Source organism: Lissotriton vulgaris, chromosome 5 (genome assembly GCF_964263255.1).
Source record: "Lissotriton vulgaris chromosome 5, aLisVul1.2, whole genome shotgun sequence".
Classification (NCBI taxonomy): Eukaryota; Metazoa; Chordata; class Amphibia; order Caudata; family Salamandridae; genus Lissotriton; species Lissotriton vulgaris.
Genome location: NC_141693.1, coordinates 1,194,610,847 through 1,194,625,637, shown reverse-complemented (window position 1 = coordinate 1,194,625,637; position 14,791 = coordinate 1,194,610,847). Strand labels below are relative to the sequence as shown.

Genomic DNA, 14,791 nt, shown 5'->3' with positions numbered 1-14,791 from the left:
CGCCGAGCAGTGTTTGAAGGAGGGTAAGATGGAGTATTCTACAAGGAGTCAGAAGGGACTGATCAAGAAAAGGAAAAACAAAAAAATTAGAAGATTTCCTAAACGGAAAATAAAAAGATTACATTTCCCCAGGGATATTGATATGCAGAGTTTGAGGTTGGGTGGGGGGTTTGTAGAAATGTCCTTCTGACGGTAGTGTTTTGATTGCTCCCACTATGCAGAACATCCCGATTGAGGACCTTACTGGGGTGGAGGTGAGATCTAGAGTAGGGCCGACTATTCCTACTCAGCAGTCCCCCATTCTTCAGGGAGCTTCAATTCGATTATCCAAAGTTCTTTCTGAGCCCCCTGGAGTGGTAGGCGGATTGGGAAGTGGGGCCCCTGTGTCCATGCTGGAGTTAGGACACAGGGAAGATAGCAACCCGGATGGGTGGACTCAAGTGGAAAGTCCCCACCAAACAGGGTCAAATAAGGCCTGCAAGGAGCACAACCCACCAAGTATGAGAATACAGATCACTACACTAGTGAATCGTCTGTCTAGCACCCTCGTTCCTGACCTAACCATGGGGCAAACATTTTTAGTCGATAGGGAACCTTTATGGAGTCCTCCGAAAGTCCCTCCGCTATGAACCTGTTGGGTGCAGAATGCAATATCTTCTATTTTGGATTTCATCAGATTGATGCTAATCTTAAAATTAAGGGTGTTTGTGACGATCCAGTGGGACCTGTTTGTGGTGATCCAATTTTTTTTCCGAGTCCCATATAGAAGAGTTTCATAAATTAAGCTCCACATTTACATTTACATTTACATTTACATTTAGAAGGGAAAGAGATTCAAAATGGATCAATCTAAAAGAGGTTGCAAGGGCTAAAGTCACCAGGAAGTATTGGCGTCTGTTCACCAAATACTGTGTCTCCAGGTTAAGGCGCAGGCAATCCAGATTCCTGAAAATGCTTGGGTGGACTATATTTCCCAGTTGTATGCAAGTAATTCCGAGTTAGCCTTCCCTGTGACTCTGTGTGGATGAGGTACCATACTTCATGTATGTTTCTCCACTGTGGACGAGATAGTGGTGTTTATAAAGCATGGCAGAACGTTCGGCACCTTGTGGCCTGAGGAGTTTTCCTTGGTGGATATCAAAAAGGAGGTTGTATCTTTGGGATCTTTATTCACCCTGGTGTTCAAATATTGTTCATTCTGGGAAAATAAACCAGTCACGGAAGGGGAGTGTCACTGTCCCGCTGTATAAGAAAGGTCCAAAATCCTCCCCAGTAAGTTTTAGACCAATAGCGTTTCTTCTGGCAAATTATTTGCCAAGAGCATACTGTGTCATTTACAGCAGTGGGCTCAAGATCAGAACATCATACCCCAAGAGCAAACCGTTTTTAGGAGGAATCACAGTACATTGTATAAATATGGCTTGTCTCGAGGTTTGACAGTATATATGGTGTTCATTGATTTCTCTGTAGCGATTGATAGAGTGGATCGCTAAACGCTGTGGAGGAAGCTTCTCCTTCTGGGTGTACCTCACCACCACTTGGTTCCTATTATGGAGTTATCGACGGATACCTGGTGTCAAGATCTGATGGGAGGGACACAGGGTTTATCCCGTAAGGTCAAAACACATATTGGTCTTAAGCAACACGGCAGTCTATTGGCTCCTCTTTTGCTTTCTTTATATATTTGGGTGATCCCCCCAGAATTGGCACAATGTTCATTGGCTCTATCCTGTATGCCGATGATGTAGCTATTTTGGACTTAATACCTATAGGTCTGCAACGTCGTCTAGAAGCTCTGTCAAAGTATGCTGAAGCCTATTTTTTGAAGACATTTATTTTTAAAAGCAAAGTTCTGATCTTTCATAAGAATGGGTTATGACCAAGGGGGAGTTTTTAATAGTATTTGGGTACTGATAAACTTGAAATAGTGAACTTGTATTTTGGCTCTGGAGATTTTTTCCAAGAATGGGTGGGAGGTTGATCACATGAAGCTCTGTGTGAGAAGGGGCCTCTTGCAGGCTAATGCCCTGTAAGATTTTATAAAATGTGCGGGAGAAGTGATTTTGGGCATGTATTGTCTGTTTACAGTGCCAAAATCCCCTCCTCTTTATGATGTGCTTGTGAAGTATTAGATTTGAGTTATTGGCACTCTTTAAAAGGGACTGAAGGCAGCATTCTTTGCCAAATGTGCAATTTGAATACTCTTGCAGCCCCCATGTTATGCACTCGGAGCTTGGTTTACTATCCACATACGTCTTTTTTCCCTGGCATCTGTACTGAGGTGGGGAAAAGGTGGGAACATTAAAAGCAGCTATTAGGGTCGAAATGTTCTCCCTGTTGAAAGAACAGCGTGAGGTTCTTTAGGTCTTTTGAGCAGGCTAATGAAATGTTTGGGCTTAATTTGAATATTGATTCTTTTATGCTCAAGTCTGCTTTGAAGAGCCTAATAAAGGGCTCTGTGTTCAAAATGAGCTTGGCCAGAGACATTGCCCTAAGCCAGTTAAATCCGCGTAATCAGGTGGTGTGTGAGAACAATCTGGGGAATCGACTTCAGCCTTATCTAGTATGGATTCTGCCCCATGGGATTTGAAGGTTGATCCTACTGCTAAGATTGGATTTGCTCCCTTTACGTTTGATTTCTAGCATGTGGGACAAAATCTTGAAAAAGGATAGAAGATGTGAGCTGTGCCAGCTATATGTCCAGGATCTTAACCACTTATTATTTGTGTGCCCTGTGTTGCAGAATACTCATCATCATTTTTTATGGCCTATGATGGTTAAATCTAGCGTCCACTATGCCACGGGGGCCCGTAAATGTGTTCTGTCCCCTCCGAATGAAATGATTTGTAATAAGATTTACCAATTTTTAAACCTTTTTTGACTGTTCAAGTAGGCTTCTGTTGCTACTCTTTGACAGTTTTGCTACATTCCTATCCTGTGTAGGTATGCTGCCATTTTCTAAGGTTGTATAGGTAAGTTTGTTTTATATATTATTTACACTTTTCATATTGCACCACGCACGATGCACTTCATAAAGGCTTGAATATGAAGTTTTTGAATAAGCTCTTTAGATGCTTTAGATGCTCGCAGCAGTGGGGACTTGCTGTTCTTTTTGCCTGCATACGGAGGAGCATCTACCGGGACTGCGAGGACCAGCAGCCCTACAATCTGCCACAGCTGGTACCACCTACTAGTATTTAAATCACCTTGTCCTCCCGCCCCGCGGGACGCGCGCGGGTGCGTGCCGGGGTAAGCCTGAGCCAGCAGCGTGCCCGTTTAAGCCTGTTGTAGTCCGGAGGAGACCGGACCGGACTACCCCTCTTTCATTTGGCGCATTTTACAACTCTACCATTGTGCTCAACTGTAAGTATTTGTCTGGTTGACTACCTGTATAATAACATGTCAGCGCGCGAAAGTAGGAGTAAGGCAGCGACCTCTAGTGGGTATTTAAGAGGGACGCTGGAAAACTTTATTATCAGAGCCAACTCAGTTATTGACAAGGGGATAATTCTAATGGAGCACCAGGTTTCTCAAGATCTGGCCCTAGCAAAAAGATCTTCCTTGGGTCACTTCGCAAATGCTCGCACACCAGAACCCATACTACGAGCAACCATTACTGACGTTCCAGTGATCGTTCACAGCCCACCAATTTCTCAGGACCAGGGCCATACCTCTTCAGCTGATCAGTTGCAACTATCAGCAGCAACAGAGACCATCATAGTGTCAACCACGGCTAGTTCCCCTGAAAGACCAAATACCCGGCAGCTGGGGGAAGAGACACGAGGGGGCGATATGCAAGAGGAAGCGGGGGCTACTGCTGTCTCTGGAGGCAGGAACCCCAAACTTGCTAAATGCATCAGCAATAATGATAATGACACAACACTTAAGCGACAGGGCCCAGAGGTTTCGATCCCTATGGAGAAAAATGGCCCACCACTGACTGTAACTACTCCAGGAGCGGCAAATTACACCGGCGCTATAGTGGTACCAGAGGATCTTCTACTGGCAAAACTGGGCGCCTTAATAAATTCATCTTTTAAACCACTTGAAGATAGACTTATGCAGATTGAGCAGCGGCTCACCAAGATCGAGAAAGTAATATCGGAAACTGCGGACAATATAAAGTTAAATGTTTTGTCTCTGGGTAATGCACAATCGACCACCGCACAGGGGGGATTGCAATACATATACCTAACCCTCCACTAGTACCACCTCCTCCTAACGTACCTGTTGTAAAACCATCCGTACCTGTGGCCTTACTTGACAATACTCCAACAGGGGCCAATATTGCAAAATCAAAACAAGGTCGTCGGGACTTACCCGAAGCGAGCTCTCCTGGGGAATTTAGAATTGATCTGCCTCCAGAATCAAGCCCGTATCTGGTAGTTTTGACTGGGGTCCCCGAAATAAGTAATCCCAGTAGGGAATCGTTTATGTCCCTAAAAAATAAAGGGGCATATTATCAAGGGGGTTTATCTCCGCTTTTTTGGCTTTAAAAGCCAAGAAAGCGGAGATAAAATTATCTCCCTATTACCTAGCTGCCGCTAACACCAGTTAGCGACAGCTAGTAGGAGATAGCGACCATCTTGGGCCCCACTTTGCATGTCAGTGATATTTATCACTAATGAGATGCAAAGTGGGCGTGCCAAGATGTTAGAGACTGAAAACAGTCGCTAACATCGCTATCTCCTATTACCAACTTTTGGAGATATTCGCGCTAAGCGGGAATATCTCCAAAAGCTAACACCTGCCCTGAGCAGTTCTTAGCCATGTTATCCAATGGGAGGTGGATAACATGGCTATGAGCATTAGCTCGCTAATGCATGAATATCGCGGACTTTTCAGCGATATTCATGCTTTGCGGCGATTTTTACCGCATTTGCGTTAAACCTTGGTAATACCAAGGGTTATTTGCGGTAAAAATCGCCGCAGCGCCACGGTACATTTTTGTCTCTAACCAAGCAATAGCGATAATTATCGCTATTGCTTGGTAATATGCCCCAAAGTCTCTGACTGGCTCAACAGAAATAGGCCTCTCCCCCGCCACATCACTAGCGAAATCTTGATGGTGCGTAGGTTGTCTTGGGTGGGGCACAGGACAAAAACCATAAATGGTGATTGTGTGTTGGTAAATTTTAAGGACCCACAGACAGTGGAGCATATTTGTAATTGGAGGCACCATAGCCATGGGTCAAGCATTCAACCTCTCCCACTGTCATATTTGTACCCCCCACCCCTTCTATTAGATACGGAATGTGATTGGACTCTAGTACAGCATCGAGGTGTGGGCTGGGTGGATAGGGGGTGGCACATGCAATCACATCCATCTAGCCATATATGCACTCAAAATAGGTATAGTGGTTTGGAAATGGTCGATTGACTGCAGCACACCCGGGCTGAAACTAATGGGACTTCCCAAAGCAGGAGCAATGCGCACTTTGAGGGAGGCATGGAGCCAACTAGTAGCCAACTGTCTAGTGATTCCTCGGGTCCCCATTTGTCTACTCATGGTACTATTACAGCCAATAGTGATGACCCACTTGGGAGAACCGTGATAGGTGGTATTTTGGAGACCTTTCGGCCTTGCCCAAGTGAAGGTGTTCCGATGGGGAGTGGTGTCACTGGAACCAATGCTACTAAACCGAGACCTGTGACAATATTATCTTGGAATGTGGCAGGCTTACCCAACAAATTGGCTTGTCCAGAGTGGGGATCCTTTGTGGATAAGAATGACATATGTCTCTTCCAAGAGACCTGGGCGCGCGATGAACAACTTCGAGTGGGATATGCCGCATTCCACGTACCTTCCCCCTTGGGGTGGGGGGGATGGGGGGTGCGACCGTCAGGAGACCTTACCATCTGGGTCGGTTTGCACCTGGGCTGTATGGCTGAGACTTTGACCACCCACTCGGATGATGTTTAGTGCCTAGTCCTGTAGTGGCCAAATTCTTTCAAGATTGGTATCGTGAACGTTTACTCACGACCTTTTAGCATAGCTTGTGAGTCAAGTACCATTGTTGAGTTTCGCTTTTCTTCCACACTCTCACAAGTGATACACATCTCCTGATTGGGGGTGTCTTGAATTGTCATTACGAGCCCCTATTGGGGATGAATGAAGGCGCCCTTATGGCGGAGGATGATCACTGGGCTATACCCCCAAGCCAATCTCCATCGCCTAAGACTTGGTCCCCTCTAGCAATCCCGATCACGGCCCCAACTCTAAACCATTCTATTAGGGCCTGTAATGTTATGTTATGTTATGTTATTGTTATTTGTTGTGCGCACAGCTACTCCAGCCAAGGAGCCATACTCCCTCGGATATACCAGCAAGGACTACTTTTAATAAATTAGGACAGGAGTCGCGCCTCGACTACATTATGGTCGAGACACGGCTCTGGTCGAAGGTCATTGACTTTAAGGTTTATACTAGAGTGGAGAGCGATCACAATGCTCTAAGTCTGGAGATGGCCTTTCCCTAGGTGGAAACGTCACGGCAGACTTGGAGGCACCACAAGACAGGACAATATTAACAAATGATAGACGTAGGGTAAGGTGGGAAAAAATAGAGGCAAACCCGGACAAACTATGTAATGTTTATAATTTAATTGTCCCCCTGTTTATGGATGTTGATATTTTAAATACTCAACCCCGCCTCCTGATTTTAATGACAAAATGCAGGATCGGCATACGGACTTAGTTTTAAATCTAACTGAGGTTCTTAACCCCCAGGTGCCCAAAAGGAGAAAAAGGGCGCCTGTATCCTCTTGATATAATGCTGCATGCAGAAAGGTTAAGTCCGAGCTGGTACAGGCTTTAAAGCTTGGCAGCAATAAACCCCAAATTCGTGCTAGGAGAGCACAGTACAAGGAAGTAATGAAATATGCAAAGCAAGAGTGGGTTTTAGATAAGTGGACTAGCCTAACTAGTGCCCTAAAATCAAGGGATGCACAGAGATTTTGGTCAATAGTCAATATAGCCTGTGGAGAACCAAAATCAGCTATTAAACCAAATATAGATGCAAAAGTTTAGGAACATCATTTTAAGGCCCTATTTTGTCTTGAACAAGATGCAGATAGTAATTTGGTTCCCCCACTCCCAACTGACTACTATGATGAGTTAGAATTTACTACAGAGGAAGTATGTAATGCAATAGGCAAGCTTGCAGTGGGAAAAGCCCCGGGTCTCGATAAACTCCCGGGAGACCTCTTCAGACATCAACCTAGGATTTGGGGCCCATACCTTAAAACAATTTTCAATGCAGTCCTGAGGGGCATGGCAGTTTCCTGTACTTGGCTGGGAGCGGAGATTGTCCCAATATTTAAGATGGGCTCTCCTCTGCTCCTGGTCAACTTGATGCCCATTAGCCTCATTGATGTCCGGCAAAAAATGTTTGCGCGACTCATCCTACAGGACTGGATGGAGGAGCACGCAGTCCTTAGCCCGTTTCAGGCGGGGTTTAGGAGGAACACTTCCACCATGGACCAATTTTTCCGCTTAATACTATTGCATTGGAAAACGGTGAAGATAGAGGGTGGCAGCCTCTATATGGTGTTTGTGGACCTCCGGTCCGCCTTTTATTTAGTGCCCCGAGGGAAACTGTGGAAGGTGCTCCAAGAATTGGGTGTTCCGCCCGAACTCCTAACCCTCTTGATGAGGCTACATGAGGGGAACTTTGCGCAGGTTAGATGTGGGAGGAATGGGGCACTGTCACCAAGGTTCTCCGTTGGCAGGGGGGTAAGGCAGGGGTGCGTACTTGCACCTACCCTGTTTTGCCTCTACGTCAACAGCGTAATTGCACATCTAGATGGTGTCCTCGACAATGATGCGCCAAGATTGGCAGGTAGCAGGGTGCCGGCAATCATGTTCGCAGACGACACCCTGCTACTTTCTAAGTCCCCTATGGGGATACAGCGCATCTTGGACGGCTTTGGGAATTTTTGCAGAGGTCGGGGCTTGGAGATAAATGCTGACAAAATGAAATTCATGATCTTCAACTCACCTGCAACTACCTACCCGAGTCCTAGTCTAGGCCCAGTCAGATTAGAAAGGGTGATGACTTTTGAATATCTGGGGGTAACCATTAATGAAAATCTGTCATGGGGCCCCCAACAAAAAAAGTCACAAATGAAGCTAGCCCAGCTTGTGGGGGGGAATACTCAAGCTTTCTAATTCATCTACATTTAAACCTGTGAGTCCCCCTCTGGAGATTTATAAAACCCAGGCGAGGGCTGTAATCCTCTATGGGGGGAGTTGTGGGGACACTCCTGTAGACATGAAATTCCCAAAACAGAAAACAAATTCATTAGACAGTTGGTGGCACTCCCACAGAGTACCCCGCTACTTCCACTAAGGTTTGACTTGGGGCTGAGACCTATTGAAGATGAGTTAGCACTCAAACCCCTTAGGTTCTGGCGTAGGCTCTGGACAATGCCAGAGTTGTTGAACTATAGGCTAGAACTTAAGGAAATATTATCATGTTACAGTGCAGCAAAAATCCCCTGGCTCATGTTCATAAAGCAGGAATTTGTGAGACTGGGATTGCCTGCTTTGTGGTATGACCCGGAAAGGAGTTGCCAAGAGGTTTCGCGCAAGTCACTTACCAGGATTTTTGTGGATAAAAAACTCACTGCTGTTTTGGCTGATCCCTTTCTTGGCACCCTAACTAATTATTTTTTAACATTTACATTTTTTTATTCATTTGAGGATTTCATGGATGACATCTATCCTATTGTAGCCAACAAACTTTATCTACAATGGAGATATGGTACTCTACCCTTAAGAGCCCTTATCAGTAAACGGTCAGCTTCTACAGATAAGAATTGCCCTGGGTATAGCTGTGATATTGAAAACGAACTTCACATGCTTTTCTTTTGCCCAGCTTACACTAAATCCAGGAAGTACTGGCTCGCACCTTTATGTTAAAAACTGGGGTTTTATACAGTGTTTGTATGCTTTTAGAGTTTTAAAAACCGATACGACTAGGCACATTGTATTTGCAGTTTCTCAGTTTTTACTAGCCATGTGGTCTAAGCGCAGGTTTATGACTGTCAATGTATGATATTGCTCACCTAATGACAGATCTGCTATATTGAAATCATGTACCACTCTAGCACGTACGAATTTTAGCATCTATTGTGTCTGCTTTAATGAATTGAATTATCATCCATGTATGTATATGCTTCATTTTTGTACTCTTTTATGGCAAATAGCCGAAATAAAGATTTAATGAATTAATGATTACTAGCATGTGGGACAAAATCTTGAAAAAGGATAGAAGATGTGAGCTGTGCCAGCTATATGTCCAGGATCTTAACCACTTATTATTTGTGTGCCCTGTGTTTCAGAATACTCATCATCATTTTTTATGGCCTATGATGGTTAAATCTAGCGTCCACTATGCCACGGGGGCCCGTAAATGTGTTCTGTCCCCTCCGAATGAAATGATTTGTAATAAGATTTACCAATTTTTAAACCTTTTGTGACTGTTCAAGTAGGCTTCTGTTGCTACTCTTTGACAATTTTGCTACATTCCTATTCTGTGTAGGTATGCTGCCATTTTCTAAGGTTGTATAGGTAAGTTTGTTTTATTTATTATTTACACTTTTCATATTGCACCACGCACGATGCACTTCATAAAGGCTTGAATATGAAGTTTTTGAATAAGTTCTTTAAATGCTTTAGATGCTTCTCTATTGTCTTTTGGGAATAAGTGAGCATAAAAATCCCTTTACTGTGACGTTAACCGAAATATCATGTATTATGGTGCTATGCAGGTTGTCACTTTATAAAGGATAATTACTGTCATTATCACATGATAGCTGCAGCAGATTGGTGGTTTCACATCTTTTTAATTGTGGATCCTAATATGTATAATGCATTATTGTTTTATCATTTGTTTTGATTATGTGGACCTCTGTAGGAGTTCCGTATCATAATAAAGTTAAATTGACTGTGGATTTTCTATTGATTTGCTACACATTCTGGACTTAGTATATTTTCCAGACTTGCTCATTGTTAAATTTATTTTAAACTCTAAAAGCCATAACGGCAATTGTTTTATGAATTTTATGAATGATTTATTGAATGTAACTATATTTTTGTCTTCTGTTTTGCACTTGTATATTTTAATAAACTGTCATTTTTTTCTAATAGACTGATCTCAAACTCCCTTTTTGAGTTAGTCTTATTCGTTGACTGTATTTAAAATGCTGTTTTAAATGTTGTCTTTAGGGACACATTGCTTCACCTATTCTTACGGACACCACCGTCCACAACCTGGCATTGGGCGCTTTGTTTCACTCGTACAGATCATGCAATATTGAGCCGGAGCAGATGACTTTCAGGATTGTTAAAATTGAGTGAGATAAGAAGAGGCTGGTTCTGACTTCTAGGGTCCAGGGAAGGAAGATTCAAGAGGATACCTTTTGGAAAAAGTAGTCTGTTGGAATATTAGCATAAAAGCTAATACACTCAAATGAAGGAGATTGAGGGAGAATCTGGCTGAGGCAATGTCTCAGTAGCATTAACTAAAGTGACTGCATTATGGGGACGAGGCCGATTATGTTTTACTGTGAGAATCACAGCGCTCAATACAACATGGGTATCTTATTTCAAGAACGCCTTTCACAGGATCATGCATGTTATGGTTACAGTTTGCCAAGTTTGACCGCAGAGGTACACAAGCACAGCAGTTGTATACGTCATGCCATGTATAAGTATTTTATGTTGAATATTTCTTTCTTTAGTTATAGCTGGCACGATATAATGGAGGGTTAAAATTGAGAGAGATAGCAAAGTTATGAAAAAGTGAAAAGTGAAAAAATTAACTGTACAGAGAGCGACTCCTGATGTGAGTGGCATAATATAATAGCAGCCAAAGGCCATATGTATCATAGTTCCGTTTTGCAATTCCTAAATAGCGATTTTTAAGGAATCGCTATTTAGGAATCGCAAAATGGTATGTATGAAGAAAATCGCTTTTTATTAGTGATTCCTTAAGCTTCCTTAATTGCGAATTCGCATTTTGCGATTTCGCAATTAAGGAATAATTTCCAATGCATTCCTATGGGTCAGGAGGCCCATAGGAATGATTTCCAAATAATTCTCAAATTGCGAATTCGCAATTTGCTAATCGCAATTTGAGAATTATTGCAAAGGTGCAGGGGTGTCTCAAGGACACCCTGCTGCACCCCTGTAAATTACATGTGTGTGCATATGGCGCACATACATGCCCAATGGACATGTATGTGCGTCATATGCCACCCTCACAAACGCACAATTGTACATATTTACAAGAAATCGCAAATTACCACCAACTACAAGTTGGTGGTAATTTGCGATTTCTAAACCTGAAATAGCAATTCTTAAAAGCTTCATACATAGCATTTAAGGAATCGCAAAATTGTGATTCCTTAAATGCTATGGCAAATTAAGGAATCGCAAGTATTTGCGATTCCTTAAGATGCGATTGTTTCATACATATCAAATCATGCAAAATAGCCTTTTGCGATTCGCAAAGGCCGAAATTCGGCGAATTTCGGCCTTTGCGATTCACAAAAGGCTTGATACATATGGCCCTAAATTCGGTTAGCTATCCTGTATCATTAAGTTACAGTAATGGAGAAGCAAGTGGAGGCCGGATAGACATATTTATTGGCCAATTATACGCTGAATAAGTGGCTGACAGCAGGAGATCTTACCTATGTGTGCTAACAAACAATTCACAAATATTTACAATTCGACAAGTTTAACCTGCAAGCAATATGCACATACACAGTATAGGCAGCAGCATGACTAAACTAACGAAGAAAAAAATTATGTTGGTGTATTAACACAAGTTTAATGCATACTTATCATTGACGATCAGATGATAGGAGTTGGTAACGTCTGAAAATACTGTCTAAAAAGTCACTTTACAGCAATCCTAATAATAAATAATCTCTGAACACCAGTCAAGTAACTGTGGTCAACAATTGCTTGAGTACAAAGAATATTGCTAGAGTGAAAAACAGCGAGGTATACGGGGATACATGAACTAAGTGGAGCCTACCAATTGAACACAATCATTAGCAAGTAAAATAGTGAGGTAAATAGTTGATATAGGTGAAGGAATAGCACTCTGGGCTACATCAGACTCCAAAAGGGTCAACACGGCGCTGCTTAACTTTGACACCGGACTGAGATTTGAAGTAACAATGGTAAAAAATATAAGGCTGCTGGGTGGTCTGGAGAGGTTGAGGGTAAAGTACTCCCAAAACAAGATCAATATTGATCTAATTCTTGATTGGGGCTTCTCAAAGCAAAATGGCAGCCTGTGCTGCTTCTCAAAGGGCAGACCTCCAGTGGCTGCCTGCCTGGTTGTTCTAATCAGGCAGATGAAGAAGTGCTCTTTGTGATTAGTAGAGTTGAGTGAACTGACCTGCCAGCCGCCAGATAAAATAGGGTAACATATGTAAATATTTGATAACTTTAAAAAAAGAACATTTATTACTGAGTTTATTCATGCAAGCAATAATTCCTTAGTGAATTATTTCATTATTCATTAATTTTTCACACACATATTTGCCATTCTTGAATAGTTAATTAGACCTCTTCATTGAAATCCACAGGGCTAACTCCCAGCGCTGATATTACATACCCTATAGAGATGCTGTCTGTTGAAGCCAGTATAAGAGCTGTTTATTTCTTGGAAGAAGCTGGTCACCGTGGCCTGCTGCCATCCGTCATCAGAATTTATCACCCCACATACAGCGGGCTCCTTCTGTACATCCTCTAGCTTGTACAGAAGGTGCTCACCTAGTGTTGACTTCTCCATCGGCTCAATCCCATAACCCTGATTCCCAATGTGGATTACTCCTCTGAAAGAAAGAAGGAACACTAGGGTGAGACAATGGAGGCATCTGCTTTCTTTCTTTTTCCAGCACTGAGACTTACAGATTCTTTTAATCTCTTGACTAAGTTCAGAACGGTGTCTCATAGTAATTACTTTGTGAGATTCTAATGCTTTAGTTTAGGAGGACCATATATTCCAAGTAGGGGCGAGGGCTGGGTGGGTTTACTAATAAAACAAATTGGTCTTTAACGGCTCTTGTTTATGATCTCCAAGGCAAGGATCCTAACCTCACTTTTACATGAAAGTCCATCAGAGACCAGACACAAGGTAATATACTAATTTAGGAAACGACATGATCCTAGTCCAACCATCCACAAACCATTGGTCACTTGAAAAGAGCTGACACTAAAGGTGGGGCACTGCCAGAATAAAAACGCTTTGGGGACCACTCTATCTCTGGTGTTTTAAAAAATCCAAGTAAATTTGCTATTCCCAGGGGGTCCGCCTACACGTTGCCAGGTGCTCTACACACTTGTCCCACACATATCCAAAAACAATAATAGAAATAATATAAAAACACTGGGGTCCGGTAGTGCTGATGTGGTCATGTCACATTCAATCCAATGCATAGACAGCTTCTGACCCCTTTTTGTATGGTGCCTCTTCAAGCCCTCCACTCATCGCCTCTGACTTTCCTTTCATGTGTCCTGAAGAGGATTGTCAAACTGCAACTCTCCTCAAGTATTCTCTGTGTGACCTGTCAGACTCTCCTTAGGTGGATTTTCAAAATCCCCTTGATTGCCTCTACATGCTTAAGTATGTTCCTACTCAGAATTTCTTTGTGCAGCTCCTGAGTCTTCCTGTGTCTCTCCTCAGACTCCCCGCTCCCCTTGTGGATCTCTTCAGCCTCATCATGAGTGCCTCTTCAAATTCCCTACCTATAGCCTGAAATGGTCTCATCTATAGGGCAACAGAGATCACTCAGGGAGCACGGCTGATACGTAAATCATCATATCTTTCAGAAGTGAGATCCTTAAGTATCACAGTGGTGTTATAGTATCACCACAAAACCCCAGAATCCAATCCAAGGTACAGTACCTGAGCCCATGACATGTACTCAGAGCAACCATTGACGTTTCCACTCCCTCAACGTGTCCATGGTAGTAACAGTGTATCTGCAACAAGAAAAGAAGCAATTATTTGTTTGTTGATTGTAGTTTGTCTCAAATTCAGTAGAACAAGCGTGATAACTCATTACGGGTTACAAATATGTACTGCTGTACCAAAGGGGTCAGAGAAAACTTTGTAGTGGCTAAGCATAGTAAACAAAGTTGCATACAGTGGTATCTCACACAGAACATTAAGCACTGATATGCATATAAATAAATACATGATCACCAATGTGTAACTATAGTTAGGAACATATTTCCATGGGAAACAAATATTTTGGTTTGCTAATAACTTTGGCACTGTTTGACAAATCTTCACCAAACGTTCGAAAACAAAGATTCATCCATATCAGCTCATTCCTGGAAAGTTTCAAGGTTATCTGTCAATCAGCAGCCCAGATAAAGAGAGTGTCTCATAACACTGTTTCCTAGTGCAATTTTCCACAGGAAGACTGAACAGTGATACAGGACAAATTGCTGAAAGGAATCACACCAAATTAGGCAGAAATCTAGAAAGTTACCCAGAAAGTGAGCTTTTTGTTATTTGGTGTAAATCCGTACCAGTTATTTTTGAGAAATTAAGGTTTAAAATGTATTTCTATATAGAGACGGTGCAGTACAGCTTCTCTGGAAAATCAGAAGATTACATTTGATTGGCAGACTCACATAAACAAAGATGCCTTATTGCCATTTTTAGCAATTGGAGGCTCAGTACCAGTTTCCTTTAAAAAAAATCATATAGGGCGGGTAGGAATATGCTAACTCTACTTGGGCTGGTGGGGGGGGGGGG

General features: G+C 42.6%; 1 protein-coding gene across 1 annotated transcript in view; it reads right to left on the bottom strand.

Annotated features, from left to right (window-relative positions):
* Positions 1-14,791, bottom strand: part of LOC147712256 (disintegrin and metalloproteinase domain-containing protein 9-like) — a 1,115,055-nt gene that overhangs the window by 893,165 nt on the left and 207,099 nt on the right. The window contains exons 5-6 of the mRNA XM_086922984.1: positions 13,931-14,007; positions 12,638-12,857 (exon numbers count right to left, since the gene is read on the bottom strand). Coding sequence (XP_086779110.1) covers positions 12,638-12,857; positions 13,931-14,007 — 297 coding nt within the window. The remainder of the gene's footprint in view (positions 1-12,637; positions 12,858-13,930; positions 14,008-14,791) is intronic.